Below are 13202 nucleotides of genomic sequence, written 5' to 3' on the forward strand. Positions count from 1 at the left end.
TGTTCGGGGCGCTGCTTTGCAGCTGCCTGCTGCTGCTCGGGTGAGAGCAGCGCAGCTGCAGCTGCAGCAGCAGCAGGCAGCGTGCAGCGGCAGCGGCAACACGCTGTTGGTCGATCGGTACCCCTGATCTGATCGCAGCACTGTGGCGGCGGGCAGTACTAGCACTGCGCGCACAGCGCGTGCGCGTGGTGCTGCTATAAGGCCGTGTTTAGTTTGGCGAATTTGGGGTGCTAAATTACTGTTACAGCACTGTAGCACACTGTAGCGTTTCGTTTGTATTTGTGAATTATTGTCCAAATATTGACTAATTAGGCTCAAAAGATTCGTCTCGCAAAGTACAACAAAACTGTGCAATTAGTTTTTAATTTCATCTACATTTAGTACTCCATGCATGTACCGCAAGTTTGATGTGATGGGGAATCTTCTTTTTGCATAGTGTCAAAGTTGGGAGTTGGGAGTAACTAAACATGGCCTAAAGACCGGGAGAGCTTCGTGGGCCTGGAAATCTGCTGAGGCAGTGATCTGGTACGGTGGTGATCACGGAGCGAGACTGCATCATGGAAAACACTCGGCAACAGCAGTGTCCTGGATTCAGAATTTTTTTTTTACACCTGGATAGCCAACTTCCATGTCCCTATGGGACATTTTCTCGGGCCTCGATCAGAAGCAGTTCTCCATTCTTGTTTCAACTAAATTAGCTTAGCAATATCGCAGCACGCTAAACATTCGATCGCAATGCAGGACGCCTAACCGGGAATGTTTCACGTGCAAGCATGGAGCCCTCAGATACATATAAACAGGTGAGGTCGAGAACTTATGGGCGAATTTGCAATGCAGACAACAGGAGCACGGAATTAGACAAGAATTCAATGGCAAGAAGCTGAGCACATTCAGCCAAGCTGAGGATCCTCAAGAGAAACAAAGCAGTGTCATCATACATCAACAAGAGGTTGCATAGTGATCTACTGGACCCCAACCTATGAAGCAGTAGAGAGATGTGACAAGAGGTTGATGGAAGCAGTGGAACAGGTCACACTAGGTTACTATGAACAACCGCGCAGTGCTTATTGTAGAAGATATTTCTAGGGGGGTGTTTGGATACGAGGTGCTAAACTTTAACAGTGTCACATCGGATGTTCGGATGCTAATTAGGAGGACTAAACATGAGCTAATTATAAAACTAATTGCAGAACCCTGTCCTAATTCGCGAGACGAATCTATTAAGCCTAATTAATTCATCATTAGCAAATGGTTACTGTAGCACCACACTGTCAAATCATGGACTAATTAGGCTTAATAGATTCGTCTCGCGAATTATACTCCATCTGTGCAATTAGTTTTGTAATTAGCCTATGTTTAATACTCCTAATTAGCATCTAAACATCCGATGTGACAGGTGTTAAACTTTAACAGGGTGTTGCCAAACACCCCCACTTTACCCTCCCAGAGGCACTCGACAGAGGGAGTGCTGTCACTGCGATTCTTTGTTGATGGAATACGCAGTAAGAGATCCCGGAGATGGGCTGGTGGCTGGAGGCCCATGGCAGAAGCACGCTCCCAGCGCTGAAGCCTAGAAACACCAATACATGGGCCAAACTTCGTGTCCATGTCAAATTGTCGCAGCTGCTCCTCTTGGTCACCAAAATCATCTGCAGCAACATTATCATGAACAAAAGCTTACGGTATCAAAAAGGAAACAGCTAGAGAGGTCTCCAAATTATGATATGGTATCAAAAAAATGAAACAGGAAGAGAGGTCTCTAAATTATGACTTCTACAAGATGGTCACTCCCACAAAGTGAGAAGTGTGGAAATTAAAGAAGATTACTCTTATGATCCCTCCACAAGTGGCAAGTACCTTTGAGATCCCAGGAACCATGAGAAACTAGTGCTGATGTCTGAGCAGTGTCCGGGGCCCCGACAGAGGCCCCTCCAGTGTACTGCTGTGTTTTCTTCTTGGAAGATGATGACGCCTTTGTCACACCTCCTTTCTTTTTCTGCCGGTAAAAATCTTTCATGCCACTAGATGCCATGTTTGACAATTCTTTAGTCCTGCAAGAGCTTTCTTGTCAATTCTCTCCAACAGAAATTTAAAATTACTTCTACTCTAGACTTAGGATTTGTTTTTCATTTTTCTGTCTTAGGTCAAAAAGTATGCTATACAATATAACTGTGGAGATAAGAGTTATCAGAAACCCGTAAGTTCAGAGTTCAAGTCCTGACTCCTGTGTCCTGACCACTAGGCAGGGTATCTTGAGAACCAAGTATCTGCCTGTAGCTCTAAGTTCAGAGCTCTAATCATTGTTCACAAAGCAGTTAGCATGATTGCACTGTAGCCAATATGCACACCATCAGAGCCAATGTAGCAGTCATCCAATCAAAGTATCATATATAATCACACTTGGTCACATGGATTTGCAACTGGCATGAGAGGAGTACATTCAGAAAGCTAAGCTCTTCACTAGTGACATTATCGGCAAACTGAACTGAAACCTTGTGGATCTGAGCTTCCTGCAAGCATACACCTTATTCTAGAAAATAGATTGAGACTCTGGAATAGACAATAGAAAACAAAAAAGCACTACCATATTTGCAGAAAGCATCATATACTATCATCGACCATGGCCACATGGATATGCAACTGGCATGAGCGTAGTGCATTCAGTTAAGTTCAGTTCTTCACTAGTGACATAATCTGCAAACTAAACTGAAAAGGGCATGGCTAAAACACTGCCGTTCTAAGCTTGCTGCAAGCATATATGCCTCAATGCTAGACGGTAGATTTGAGGCTCTGGAACAACACAAGGCAGAAAACTAGAAAGCACACTCATTTTGCAGAATGTTAGTCTTGTTATGCTCATGCCCATTGCCCAGAAGACAATGATAGAAATGTTCGTTAGTCGCCGATCGGGAAAGTCGCTTCCGGAATGGTTATTCGGTGGAATCCCCCAAGTCTTTTGAAATTAAACTGCAACCGCACCTCAGCTGGGAGATTCCAAGAAGCCCAACAGTGCGACCTAAATAGTAATGTCTATCTAGCGCGCCGAAAAGACGAAGAAGATGAACCCAATCGAACCATGGATGGCTTGATCGGATCAGCACGGCACCACGCACCACGGGAATCGAGAAGTGAACGGACGGGGAGGAAAAACGATTCCGGCTTGATTTGGGGAAAATGACGAGCCGGATTACATACCGAGAAACCGGGCAGATGAGTCCGCGTCCGGACGGATCTGCACAACTGTAGATCGAGGGATGAGCGGAGCTGTGGCGGCGCAGCGGCAGGTGACTGGGGAGCGCGCGGCGGGTCGAGGGTGTGGGGTGGGGCGGCGGCGTCGTGTGCTCTTGGCTGCGGTTGGGGACTCGCGTGCGTGCGTGCGTGGACGAGTCCCGGGGGCAGCGGCATGCCGATTGCAGACACGCGTCCCTGATGCACACACCTGTGTTTCCTCTACAGCCACTGATTTGACCAAAATACCCCGACTTGGGTTCGAGTCCCCAATCCAAACTGCCGGAGCTTTCCCTCGCCCCGGTGAGGCCGGAGGGCTGGGCTGAAGGGCAGGGCAGCGCATCCCTGCGGCGGCGCGACCCCCCTTTCTCCCTGCCTTCCCGCCGGCCCCCGTGGAGGAAGCTTCAGGGCAGCCGCTGTATGCTTGGTACTGTTTAGTTTCCAAATTTGGAGTGGCAAAATTTACATTTTGCTATAAATGTGCAACTGTAGCATTTCGTTTGTATTTGTGAATTATTGTCCAAACATTGACTAATTAGGCTCAAAAGATTCGTCTCGCAAAGTGCAACAAAACTGTGCAATTAGTTTTTGATTTCGTCTACATTTAGTACTCCATGCATGTACCGCAAGTTTGATGTGATGGGGAATCTTCTTTTTACATAGTGCTAAAGTTGAGAATTTAGGAGTAACTAAACAAGGTCTTGATAAGTTCCTTTGCGATTGCAAATTTTGTCCTTTTGGTGCTTGAACTCCCACAGTAATGCTGTATTTTTTCTCCCATGTGATTTGAATTGTTAAGTCGCATCAGCATTTTTGCAGATAACAGTTATCAAATATATGCATTCTTTTGTACATATGTAGATGAATTTTATGGACTTGATTGGCACAAGCGCTACAAATAACTTTTAGGAGGTTTGTTGAGGTTTACCTTCACGAGGAACATAATATTATTCACTTGGAGTGAAACCTACAAAGTATTGCTTCATGGAATTATGGTGCCAAAAATTGCGGATTTTGGTGTGCCAAGAAAAATGCAAACGAAACGAATTTTGATATGATGTTCTCAGGTCAAAATTACCATCTCAAGGACTCCAAAAATGGTCAGATCGAGTTGCAGTGGATAACTCCTTTGATTTTGACGAAGGAACCAAAATGCTTGAATGTAGCATAGGAGACATGAATGCCGCCATGCTCAGTTTGCAAGTGTCTGCATTGGGGGCTGGTTTGGTTCGAGCCCTCCTAAGCAGCTCCACGCCAGGCAGCACTGCCAGCCGTAGGCGTCTGATGTGTTATGGGAAGTACAAAGAATTCTGAAACAGTACTCCCTTCCCTTCCTCCGAGTTTTAAAATGTAGGTCGTTGTAGTTTTGTAGGTATATAATTTTTACTACATATCTAGATATGATTTATATTTGGATGCATAGCCACGGGTAGATTGGGCTCGAGCCTCTCCTACCATTTCTAGAACTATGGAGCTCATCCTAAGCCCGCCTATAAATTTACATCCATTGAAACTTGAAAGGAATGACTAGAGGTAGAAGAGGAAGGGAAATCCCTCCTGACATTCTTTTTAAAAATAAAGATCCACCACTATATATAGCAAAATCTAATTAAAAAACTTAAAACGACCAACACTTTAAAAGGTATTTTCATGTTCGAGATTAATAGACTTCGACCAACACTTGGAACGGTATTTTCATATTCGAGATAAATAGACTTTTGATCCAATTTGGAATCTAACTATTTTGACAAGCCCGGTCCATATGCCTTCAGGGATACCATTCACCGTAGCCATTGGCCGTGCCAAAGTTCGATCCCGTAGTCCGCCGGCAGCCGGGTCATCGCGTGGCCCACCGCCCCCGGCCCAATTGCCTCGTTCAGGAATCAGGAGGCGTCACCCCTCGCGCACCCGGCGCCAGGCAGCAGCCATCCAATCCGGACCAGACGAAAGAGTCCGACCCCAAAACCAACCAACCAGCCTTCCCAGAAGCCTCCGAGGCCGCCGCCGTCGCGGGCTCGCCGCTCGCCTGCTCTGCTCCCTTGCTTGCGCTCCAATCCCAAGCCACACGCGGCCTGTCGCGCACCACGCACGCCCTGACGTAACCTCCCCAGCTGCCAACGCGCGGTCGCCGGCTCGTCTCGCGAACGCGCGCGCGCCCGTGTTGTTTCTTTTCTTCCCCCATAAAAACACGCCTAAACCTGCCCGATTACGCTAACGAACTGCGGGGGCCGCCGTCACCGGAACCTAACCGAGCGGACGCCTCCAGACTACTCCACCAGAGCAGCCGCGGAGGAGGACGGAGGAAGCGGGGGGAAGACGCGCGTGACGTGTGCCCGCGTCGTATGAGCCGTGCCGCCGTCGCGACGACGACCAGGATGGCGGCCGAGGAGATGGGACGGGCCTCCGCCTCCGTGGCCACGGCGGAGGCGGCGCCGGCGCAGGCCTCGAGGTGGGCGCGGGTGTGGCCGCCCTCGCTCCGCTGGATCCCCACCTCCACCGACCGCATCATCGCCGCCGAGAAGCGGCTCCTCTCCATAGTCAAGTACGACCCCGCCCCCCAAGGCCCCAACTTTGGGTGCCCCCTCCAATTTATCAAACAACGTGTGAATTGATTGATACTTCGCGCTTTTGACTGGTACCGTACAACTAGTTATTGTGATGTGATTCCTCTTTGTACCGGAACACATTCCCACCTCTGCCTTCCAATTTATGAAATTACATGCCAGTTGGTACAAAGTTCAGGCTTTTGGCCGGAGCAGCTTGTCGCCTGGTCACTTAGTGTGGATTTAGTACATTGCAATTAGGCATGTGCTAATTGGGCGACTGGTTGTTAGTTCATCTGCAATCCAGCTCGGCTAAGATTAAGGTCCTTCTGAACGTTGAGCTCGAAGCTGATACTCTGGAACAGGGCAATTGCCTCCCCTTTCATGAAGACTGATTGGACTGTTGCTGCAGTTTCACTTTCGTCACAGTTATCAGCTGTTAGTGCTCTAGCTAACTGCACTGCTAAGGTTATGAATTCTACTAACTGAATGTTGGGGACTCTGAATAGAAACTTGTCTGTGTTCTAAAAAAAATCGTAACTTTGTTGCTGTGGAATCCCTTGGGTCTTAGTCACTTTAAGTGGATTTTGTCCTGTGCTGAGTATGGAATTTTGCTCAGTGGCTTGAGATCATACAGCCACATGGTGTAGTTTCAGGTCAAATGAGCAAATTCAATTAAATTATCAAGTGCTGTAGTGGTTCTGTAGCGCATTGGGTGAGGTGTTATTTACTAATGGATGGTTTGGCCTTGTTCTGTCTACAAACGGAACTCTCTAGCCCGTTGCTTGGATTTTATCCAGTTAGTCCTTTTAACTGTGTCAGCATACTCATGAACTGCATCTGCAATGTATGAAAGAACTGTCTTTCATTGTTCTGTCTACAAACGGAACTCTCTAGCCCGGTGCTTGGATTTTATCCAGTTAGTCCTTTTAACTGTGTCAGCATACTCATGAACTGCATCTGCAATGTACGAAAGAACTGTCTTTCATCTTGCTTAAGTGATTACAAGTACACAATTGTTTCTGATTATACTGAAATGTTGCAAGGTGTCTGAAAGAGTGAAGCAACAACATGGCTTAGTATAATATAATTTGGTTCATTTTCAAGTTATACAAAACCATACCGTCCCTATTGCACATGTTAATTTTGAGATATAACCTGCAAATATATTTTGTGGTTTTCTGATTATTGTTGGCATGGGGCTTTTTTTTAATAATTCATGGGCCTTTATTTTTGTATTTCTTTTGTATTATGCTGCTGTCTTGCCTTTATCATTTCATTCTAGATATTTCTGTTATCCTTTGTGTATTTTGCTGGTACTTGATGCACCTTTCCTTTTGTCTTTACAGAACTGGGTATGTCCAGGAACAAGTCAACATCGGCTCTGCTCCACCTGGGTCGAAAGTAAGATGGTTTAGGTCAGCAAGTGATGAACCAAGGTTCATCAACACTGTAACATTTGATAGCAAGGAGAACGCCCCCACCCTTGTTATGGTTCATGGCTACGGAGCTTCTCAGGGGTTCTTCTTCCGAAACTTTGATGCCCTTGCAAACCGTTTTAGGGTGATTGCCATTGATCAGCTTGGGTAAGTTTTGACAAAAGTGACACGGATTCTTTTTTAATTATCGACCACTATAGGTCTTTAATCAGTAGTAAATTATCATGAGGATAAAGGAGGACTGAATTTTCATTAATTGATCTGGTCCTTATATTTTAAGATGTCATGGAATGTGGTTTGGAGGAATCATTTCTCAGTTAACCGTCCTCTGATGCATTTCGTGGCACTATAGCATTGACTCTCTCATTCCTTTTGCAGCTGGGGTGGTTCAAGCAGACCTGACTTCACCTGTAAAAGTACCGAAGGTTGATACTCTGCACAACTTTAAATATGATTTTATTTTGTTATTATGATACTGATTAGCCAAAACTACCATTAGATTTTAACTTGTCCACCGTTTAGCATGCCACATACTCTAATTTTATGATAGTATTCTGATATGTTCTTTTCTGTGGATCTTAGTAGTTTAACCATTTATAAGAAGTGTAACTAGATTTGTTCCATTAAATTCATATTTTGATTCAGTTGTTAACATATGCTTGCATAAGTGGTATAGTAACAAGTTATATTCTTTTGCCTTTCTTATGGGTGTGTGTAAACAGAAACTGAGGCGTGGTTCATAGATTCTTTTGAGGAGTGGCGCAAGGCCAAGAACCTCAGTAATTTTGTGTTGCTTGGCCATTCTTTTGGAGGATATATTGCGGCAAAGTATGCCCTAAAGGTATGTTCCTAAAACATTTGCCGGGTGAAGTGTCTGCATTTATGCCAATCATTACTAACAACTTCAATCATATTTCAGCACCCTGAACATGTTCAGCACTTGGTTTTGGTTGGTCCTGCTGGCTTCTCGTCAGAAACAGAGCATAGCTCTGAGTGGCTAACAAAGTTTCGAGCAACATGGAAAGGCATGCTAATCAATCATCTTTGGGAGTCCAATTTTACTCCTCAAAGAATTGTTAGGTAATCTAAGATTGTTGCACATTTCTTTTTTGTCGAAACATTCACATTACAATTTTTTCACGTAACTTTATCTGTTGTTTTATTAGTTTTGGAATAGAAACAGGGCAGCATTGCAACAGAAACCTCCTACTCGAAGTCAAATGTTGGAACAGAGTAGTGTAGTTTGTCGTTGTTGTTTTTTTACAACTGATAGAAGTGCCATGCCAATTATTAGCGCAGTCGTGACTTTCAACATCAGACAAAAGCTACCCATGGATTTACTAGGAAAACATCAAAGAAAAATTGGAAGTTCCTGAAATAAGCTGAAACTTGCCTTCAGCTTGGAAAAACCTGCCAAGTTCAAATTGAGTCCACAACTCCAAATTAACAAAGTACACATCCAAATATGTGACAGCAACCAAAGCAACACCAACACCAGTCAAACTTTCACTCAAATGATTTAAATGTTCGTACAAAATAATATTTCCATCTGCATTGCTACACACCTCACAAATCCCTGGAGCATGCCACTTCTGTTCTGCATCCAAGATCTGAGCTCCTACATTTTGTCCTTATTTTATCTGTTTTCCTCAAACAGAGGATTGGGTCCTTGGGGTCCACGTGTAGTACAAAGTTATACTAGTGCCAGGTTTGGTACTAGTTCAACGGGTGCATTACTAACAGATCAAGAATCTGCATTGCTGACAGGTATTCCTTTTGGTTAACTAATCCAGTAAATGCATATTTCTTATAATACTTGCAACTGAGCCTTATGGTTGTTTTCTCATGTATGAAGATTATATCTACCATACCTTAGCTGCCAAAGCTAGTGGAGAGCTGTGCATGAAATACATATTTTCCTTTGGGGCATTTGCAAGGAAACCTCTTCTGCAGTGGTTAGCTTCTTACACACATCTACTTGTGGTTAACTGTTCTCTGGTAGTGATCATGCACAATACATTCTGAATGTCAATGAAATCATCATTTCGTTTGGAGTAAGTGGAATCCCCATGATGTTTGCTGATGTTTTACTATCCTTGCAACAGTGCTTCCGATTGGAAAGTGCCGACTACATTCATATATGGGCAGGAAGATTGGATGAACTACCAAGGGGCTCAGCAAGCGCGGAAGGACATGAAAGTTCCTTGTGAAATAATCAGAGTCCCACAGGTACACGTTGCCAGCTGGCAACATCGCATATTCTCGAATTACAATTTTATAGGACTGGTTGGTTGAAGGACTAAACCTCTGTGGTTATATTCTGCAGGGGGGGCATTTCGTGTTTATAGAAAACCCTTCGGGGTTCCACTCGGCTGTGCTGTATGCGTGCCGCAATATCTTATCAGGAGATGGAGAGGAGGGCCTCACTCTTCCTGATGGCTTGATATCTGCATGAGATTGCTGCATCTTCAACAATCTCGTGCCCAACAATAGCTTACATAAAGCAAAGTTATACCATGGTGGAAATATTTGTGCTCATTTCCGCCAGATTGTTTCTGTACGAGTTATACCGATATTTTCCGTGTACATATTATGTAACCATTGGAGAAACATAATGTGATGTAATGTACGATTCTTTATTTGATGGGAATTTTTCAAGTCACAAACTTACACTACGCAAATCATTTCCTCGGAAACGCGTTCTTACGCCGAAAGCATCCCAGTTGCATTGCACCTGGCAGTTGTTAGTGCCGAGGTTGCATCAGGTGGCAAGGGTCAGTTAGGCCAGTTTATCAAAACTTGTCTTTTGACATCCTGTTTGAGATGATTTTCTCTTATTTCTGCACGAATTGAACTGTTTCCTTGTCCGAAAAAAGAATTGAACTGTTTTCTACACAAAATTCCTAAACTTTATGCAAATTAGCTAATTCATCGCCACTTGACGCAAAACAGGCAGCCTCTCGCACTCCCTCGCTCTCTCCTCTCTCGGCCTACTCAGACTTCCTTTGATGAGCCTAAGCCCACGGGCAGCAAGTCGCGCCGCTGCACGGGTAGCAAACCATGGCGGCGGTGGCAGGCCCTTCGCCGGCCTCGCCGCGGCCACCTCTCGGATCGCCTCCCTCGGGCGCGCAGGCGACGCTGCCTCCGCGCGCGCCGTGTTCGACGCGATGCCGCAGCGCGACGCCGTGTCCTGGAACGCGATGCTCACCGCCTACGCGCGCGCCGGCCGGCCCCGCGACACGCTCGAGCTCTTCGCCTGCGCGCCCGCGTCCGACGCGTTCTCGCTCACCGCCGCGCTCGCAGCGGCCGCGGCACTCCGGTGCCCAGCCGCGGGCGCGCAGATCCACGCCCGGCTCCTCCGCCTCGGCCTGCGGGCGCCGCTCCCCGTGGGCAACGCGCTCGTCGCCATGTACGCCAAGTGCGCCCGCGCCGACGACGCCGCGCGCTCCTTCGAGGAGATGCACGACCGCAATGATCTGTCCTGGTGCTCGCTCCTGCATGCCTATGTGGCTTCAGGCCACTTGAGGCCCGCGCAGGAGTTGTTTGATGAAATGCCCAACAGAAACAACGTCGCCTGGAACACGCTGCTTATGGGGTATTCACGCAGTGGCAATGCCAGACAGTGCCTGCTTCTCTTCAACAAGATGCGGATGGCGGGGCTTACCTGTGATGATGCAACACTCTGCATTCTCGTTGATGCTTGCACCGAGCTGGCCCACCCATCTACTGGCTTTTCAGTTCACAAGATTGTATTGCAGAGTGGATGGAATGCAATGGCTGAGGTCAGTAACTCCCTGGTTTCCTTGTACACTAAGTTCAGCATGCTCGATGACGCTGTGCGAATCTTTGAGTCCATGAAGGTGCGGACCATTGTGTCATGGAATTCACTGATCTATGCCTACATGAAGCTTGGCTACACGGAACAAGCTGCTTCTCTCTTTCGAAGTATACCTGAGACTAATGTCATCTCATGGACTTCTATGATTGGAGGACTTGCAAGGAACGGGTGTGCTGATGAAGCCCTCACACTATTTTTCGAGATGGTTGCACATGAGCATATTCATCCAGATGACTTCACTTATGGGGCTGTGCTGCATGCTTGTGCTACTTCTGTGTCTCTTGCAAGTGGAAGGATGGTCCATGGTAGAGTGTTCCAAACTGGGTTCGCATCCTACCTGTACGTAGCCAACAGCTTGATGGACATGTATGCCAAGTGCGGGGATGTGGAGAGTGCAAGCAATGTGTTCAATGGCATCTTTGTCAAGGACCTTGTCTCATGGAACACAATGTTGTTTGGATTTGCGATAAATGGATGGGCCAACGAAGCACTGATGGTGTACGACAGCATGAAGTCCCATGAAGTCTGCCCCGATGAGGTGACATTTGCAGGCTTGCTCACAGCCTGTAGCCACTCTGGCCTTCTTGAGCAAGGGGAAATCTTCTTCGAGACGATGGTGTCTGCTCATGGAATTCAACCAAAGCCAGAGCATCTTTCTTGCGTTCTTGACATGTATGCGAGATCAGGTAACATTAAAAAGGCTGCTGAGATCCTGGATCATTTTGTAGAATCGATTCGGACACATAAGAGTGACGTACACGAAGCTCTGCTTAGTGCATGCTCGTCCGAGCACCTGAATGCCGGGATTGCAAGGAAGGTGGTAAAAGACATGGTGAGGACCGAGCCTGCAAGAGATGCAGCTTATGTCATGCTGTCCAACTTGTTTTGCGCCAGTGGGCAATGGAGCGAGGCCGAGAGGGTGAGGAGAGCCATGGCTGAGCACGGCGTCAAGAAGTCTCCTGGTTGCAGCTGGATTGAGGTGGAAGGTGCTGTTAAGGTATTTGTATCAGGTGCGCAAGATCCTGATCTTACAGGTTTTGTATGCGATGTTCTTCGCTTATTGGATGGCGAGATAAGAAATATCACGCGTTGTGGTGTGTAGCCATAGAGGGTCATCATCGGAGTCATACATCGAGATTGTTGTTATATTCCAAATAGGACTTTCCTTATTGATGTTGCAGGTGATTGGCCATCCATCGCATGGGCGGAAAGAACACTGGCAAAAGTGCGTAATTTGACGCAACAAGTAGCTAAAACAACACACGTCTTTCATGCATTTCCACGAGCAGCTTGCGAGCAAGACATACGCTGCCACCGCTTTCGCTGCAGAGGCCGCCTCTCACCCTTGCCTCTGCCTCGCGCTCGATGGCGGAGCGCCGCTCCTCCTCACCAACTCAGCCTTACCGTGCCGCTAGCGCCCGCGGGAGGCAACGGTTGCGCGCCATCGTCCTCGACGGCCGTGGCGACCAAGGTGATCCACGGGGACGGGTGGCGCTCATGCTCGACCATCCGGGCCTGTTCGTCTGCGATTCCGGCCCCGCTTCGCCGTGGGATGCCGCCTTTCCGGCGTCGCTGCCGACGAGCTCCTCCAGCCACGCCACGCATACTTCCTCCTGCCCGTGGACATGCTGTACTCCACGGTCACTGATGACGAGATCGCCGCGGTCTGCCAGTCCCACGCCACGACGCGCGCGGCCTCGGACCGGAAGAGGATCACCTTCGCCGCCGCTGCCGCCGCACATATCGTGTCCCCCGCAACCACCACAACCGGTGGAGCACGAGCAGAGGCTCGGGGAAGGACGGATGCAACAATAATGGTGCCAGGGAAAGAGTTGGGGGAGAACACCGCTCACTAGGGTGACCGCAGCCCATCCTGTGGAACGAACTATTTCTCCGTTCCATGTGGTGCACCTATTTTGCATCATTTGAGACGGGTTCGTAAGCTTTGCAGGCAATCAAACACAAACAAAGTTAAAGATGCTGCATTTGGGGATACAATGCTCGCATGATGCACCAGCCAAATGCACCCTAATCTCTTATGGTATACTCCATCCATTTTGAAATTTTAAGACAGAATAATAAAAGACTAACATGCCCCTCATGTATGCCCTGTTTGTTATTGGGTGGCATAGAGTTTAACCTTTATGCCATACT

At 47.2% G+C, this 13202-nt stretch overlaps 3 protein-coding genes across 5 annotated transcripts; 2 read left to right on the top strand and 1 right to left on the bottom strand.

Moving 5' to 3' along the window:
- Positions 1 to 865: 865 nt before the first annotated feature.
- LOC101773431 (DNA polymerase delta subunit 4) lies at positions 866 to 3404 on the bottom strand. Of its 2 annotated transcripts, XM_004957326.2 has the most exons (4): positions 3196 to 3404; positions 1858 to 2051; positions 1433 to 1649; positions 866 to 1086 (listed from the first exon to the last, which is right to left on the bottom strand). In XM_004957326.2, exons 2-4 carry the CDS (start codon positions 2030 to 2032, stop codon positions 1083 to 1085), a joined length of 396 nt encoding a protein of 131 aa, XP_004957383.1. In that variant the 5' UTR covers positions 2033 to 2051; positions 3196 to 3404; the 3' UTR covers positions 866 to 1082. The 2 variants fall into 2 exon arrangements, with proteins under 2 accessions (XP_004957383.1, XP_012699263.1); XM_012843809.2 differs by lacking the exon at positions 866 to 1086 and having other exon boundaries at positions 1310 to 1649.
- A 1849-nt stretch (positions 3405 to 5253) lies between these two features.
- LOC101773851 (probable 1-acylglycerol-3-phosphate O-acyltransferase) lies at positions 5254 to 9885 on the top strand. Its single transcript, XM_012844165.3, has 9 exons — positions 5254 to 5770; positions 7121 to 7357; positions 7589 to 7635; positions 7933 to 8051; positions 8130 to 8290; positions 8868 to 8977; positions 9066 to 9165; positions 9316 to 9439; positions 9537 to 9885. Exons 1-9 carry the CDS (start codon positions 5571 to 5573, stop codon positions 9663 to 9665), a joined length of 1227 nt encoding a protein of 408 aa, XP_012699619.1. The 5' UTR covers positions 5254 to 5570; the 3' UTR covers positions 9666 to 9885.
- Positions 9886 to 10099: 214 nt separating this feature from the next.
- On the top strand, positions 10100 to 12242 carry LOC101774540 (pentatricopeptide repeat-containing protein At2g36980, mitochondrial). Of its 2 annotated transcripts, XM_022824599.1 has the most exons (2): positions 10100 to 10992; positions 11071 to 12242. In XM_022824599.1, exons 1-2 carry the CDS (start codon positions 10219 to 10221, stop codon positions 12148 to 12150), a joined length of 1854 nt encoding a protein of 617 aa, XP_022680334.1. In that variant the 5' UTR covers positions 10100 to 10218; the 3' UTR covers positions 12151 to 12242. The 2 variants fall into 2 exon arrangements, with proteins under 2 accessions (XP_022680334.1, XP_012699169.1); XM_012843715.2 differs by having other exon boundaries at positions 10100 to 12242.
- The last annotated feature ends 960 nt before the right edge of the window (positions 12243 to 13202 follow it).

The sequence above is a fragment of the Setaria italica genome, chromosome II (assembly GCF_000263155.2).
Source record: "Setaria italica strain Yugu1 chromosome II, Setaria_italica_v2.0, whole genome shotgun sequence".
In the NCBI taxonomy this organism is placed as follows: Eukaryota; Viridiplantae; Streptophyta; class Magnoliopsida; order Poales; family Poaceae; genus Setaria; species Setaria italica.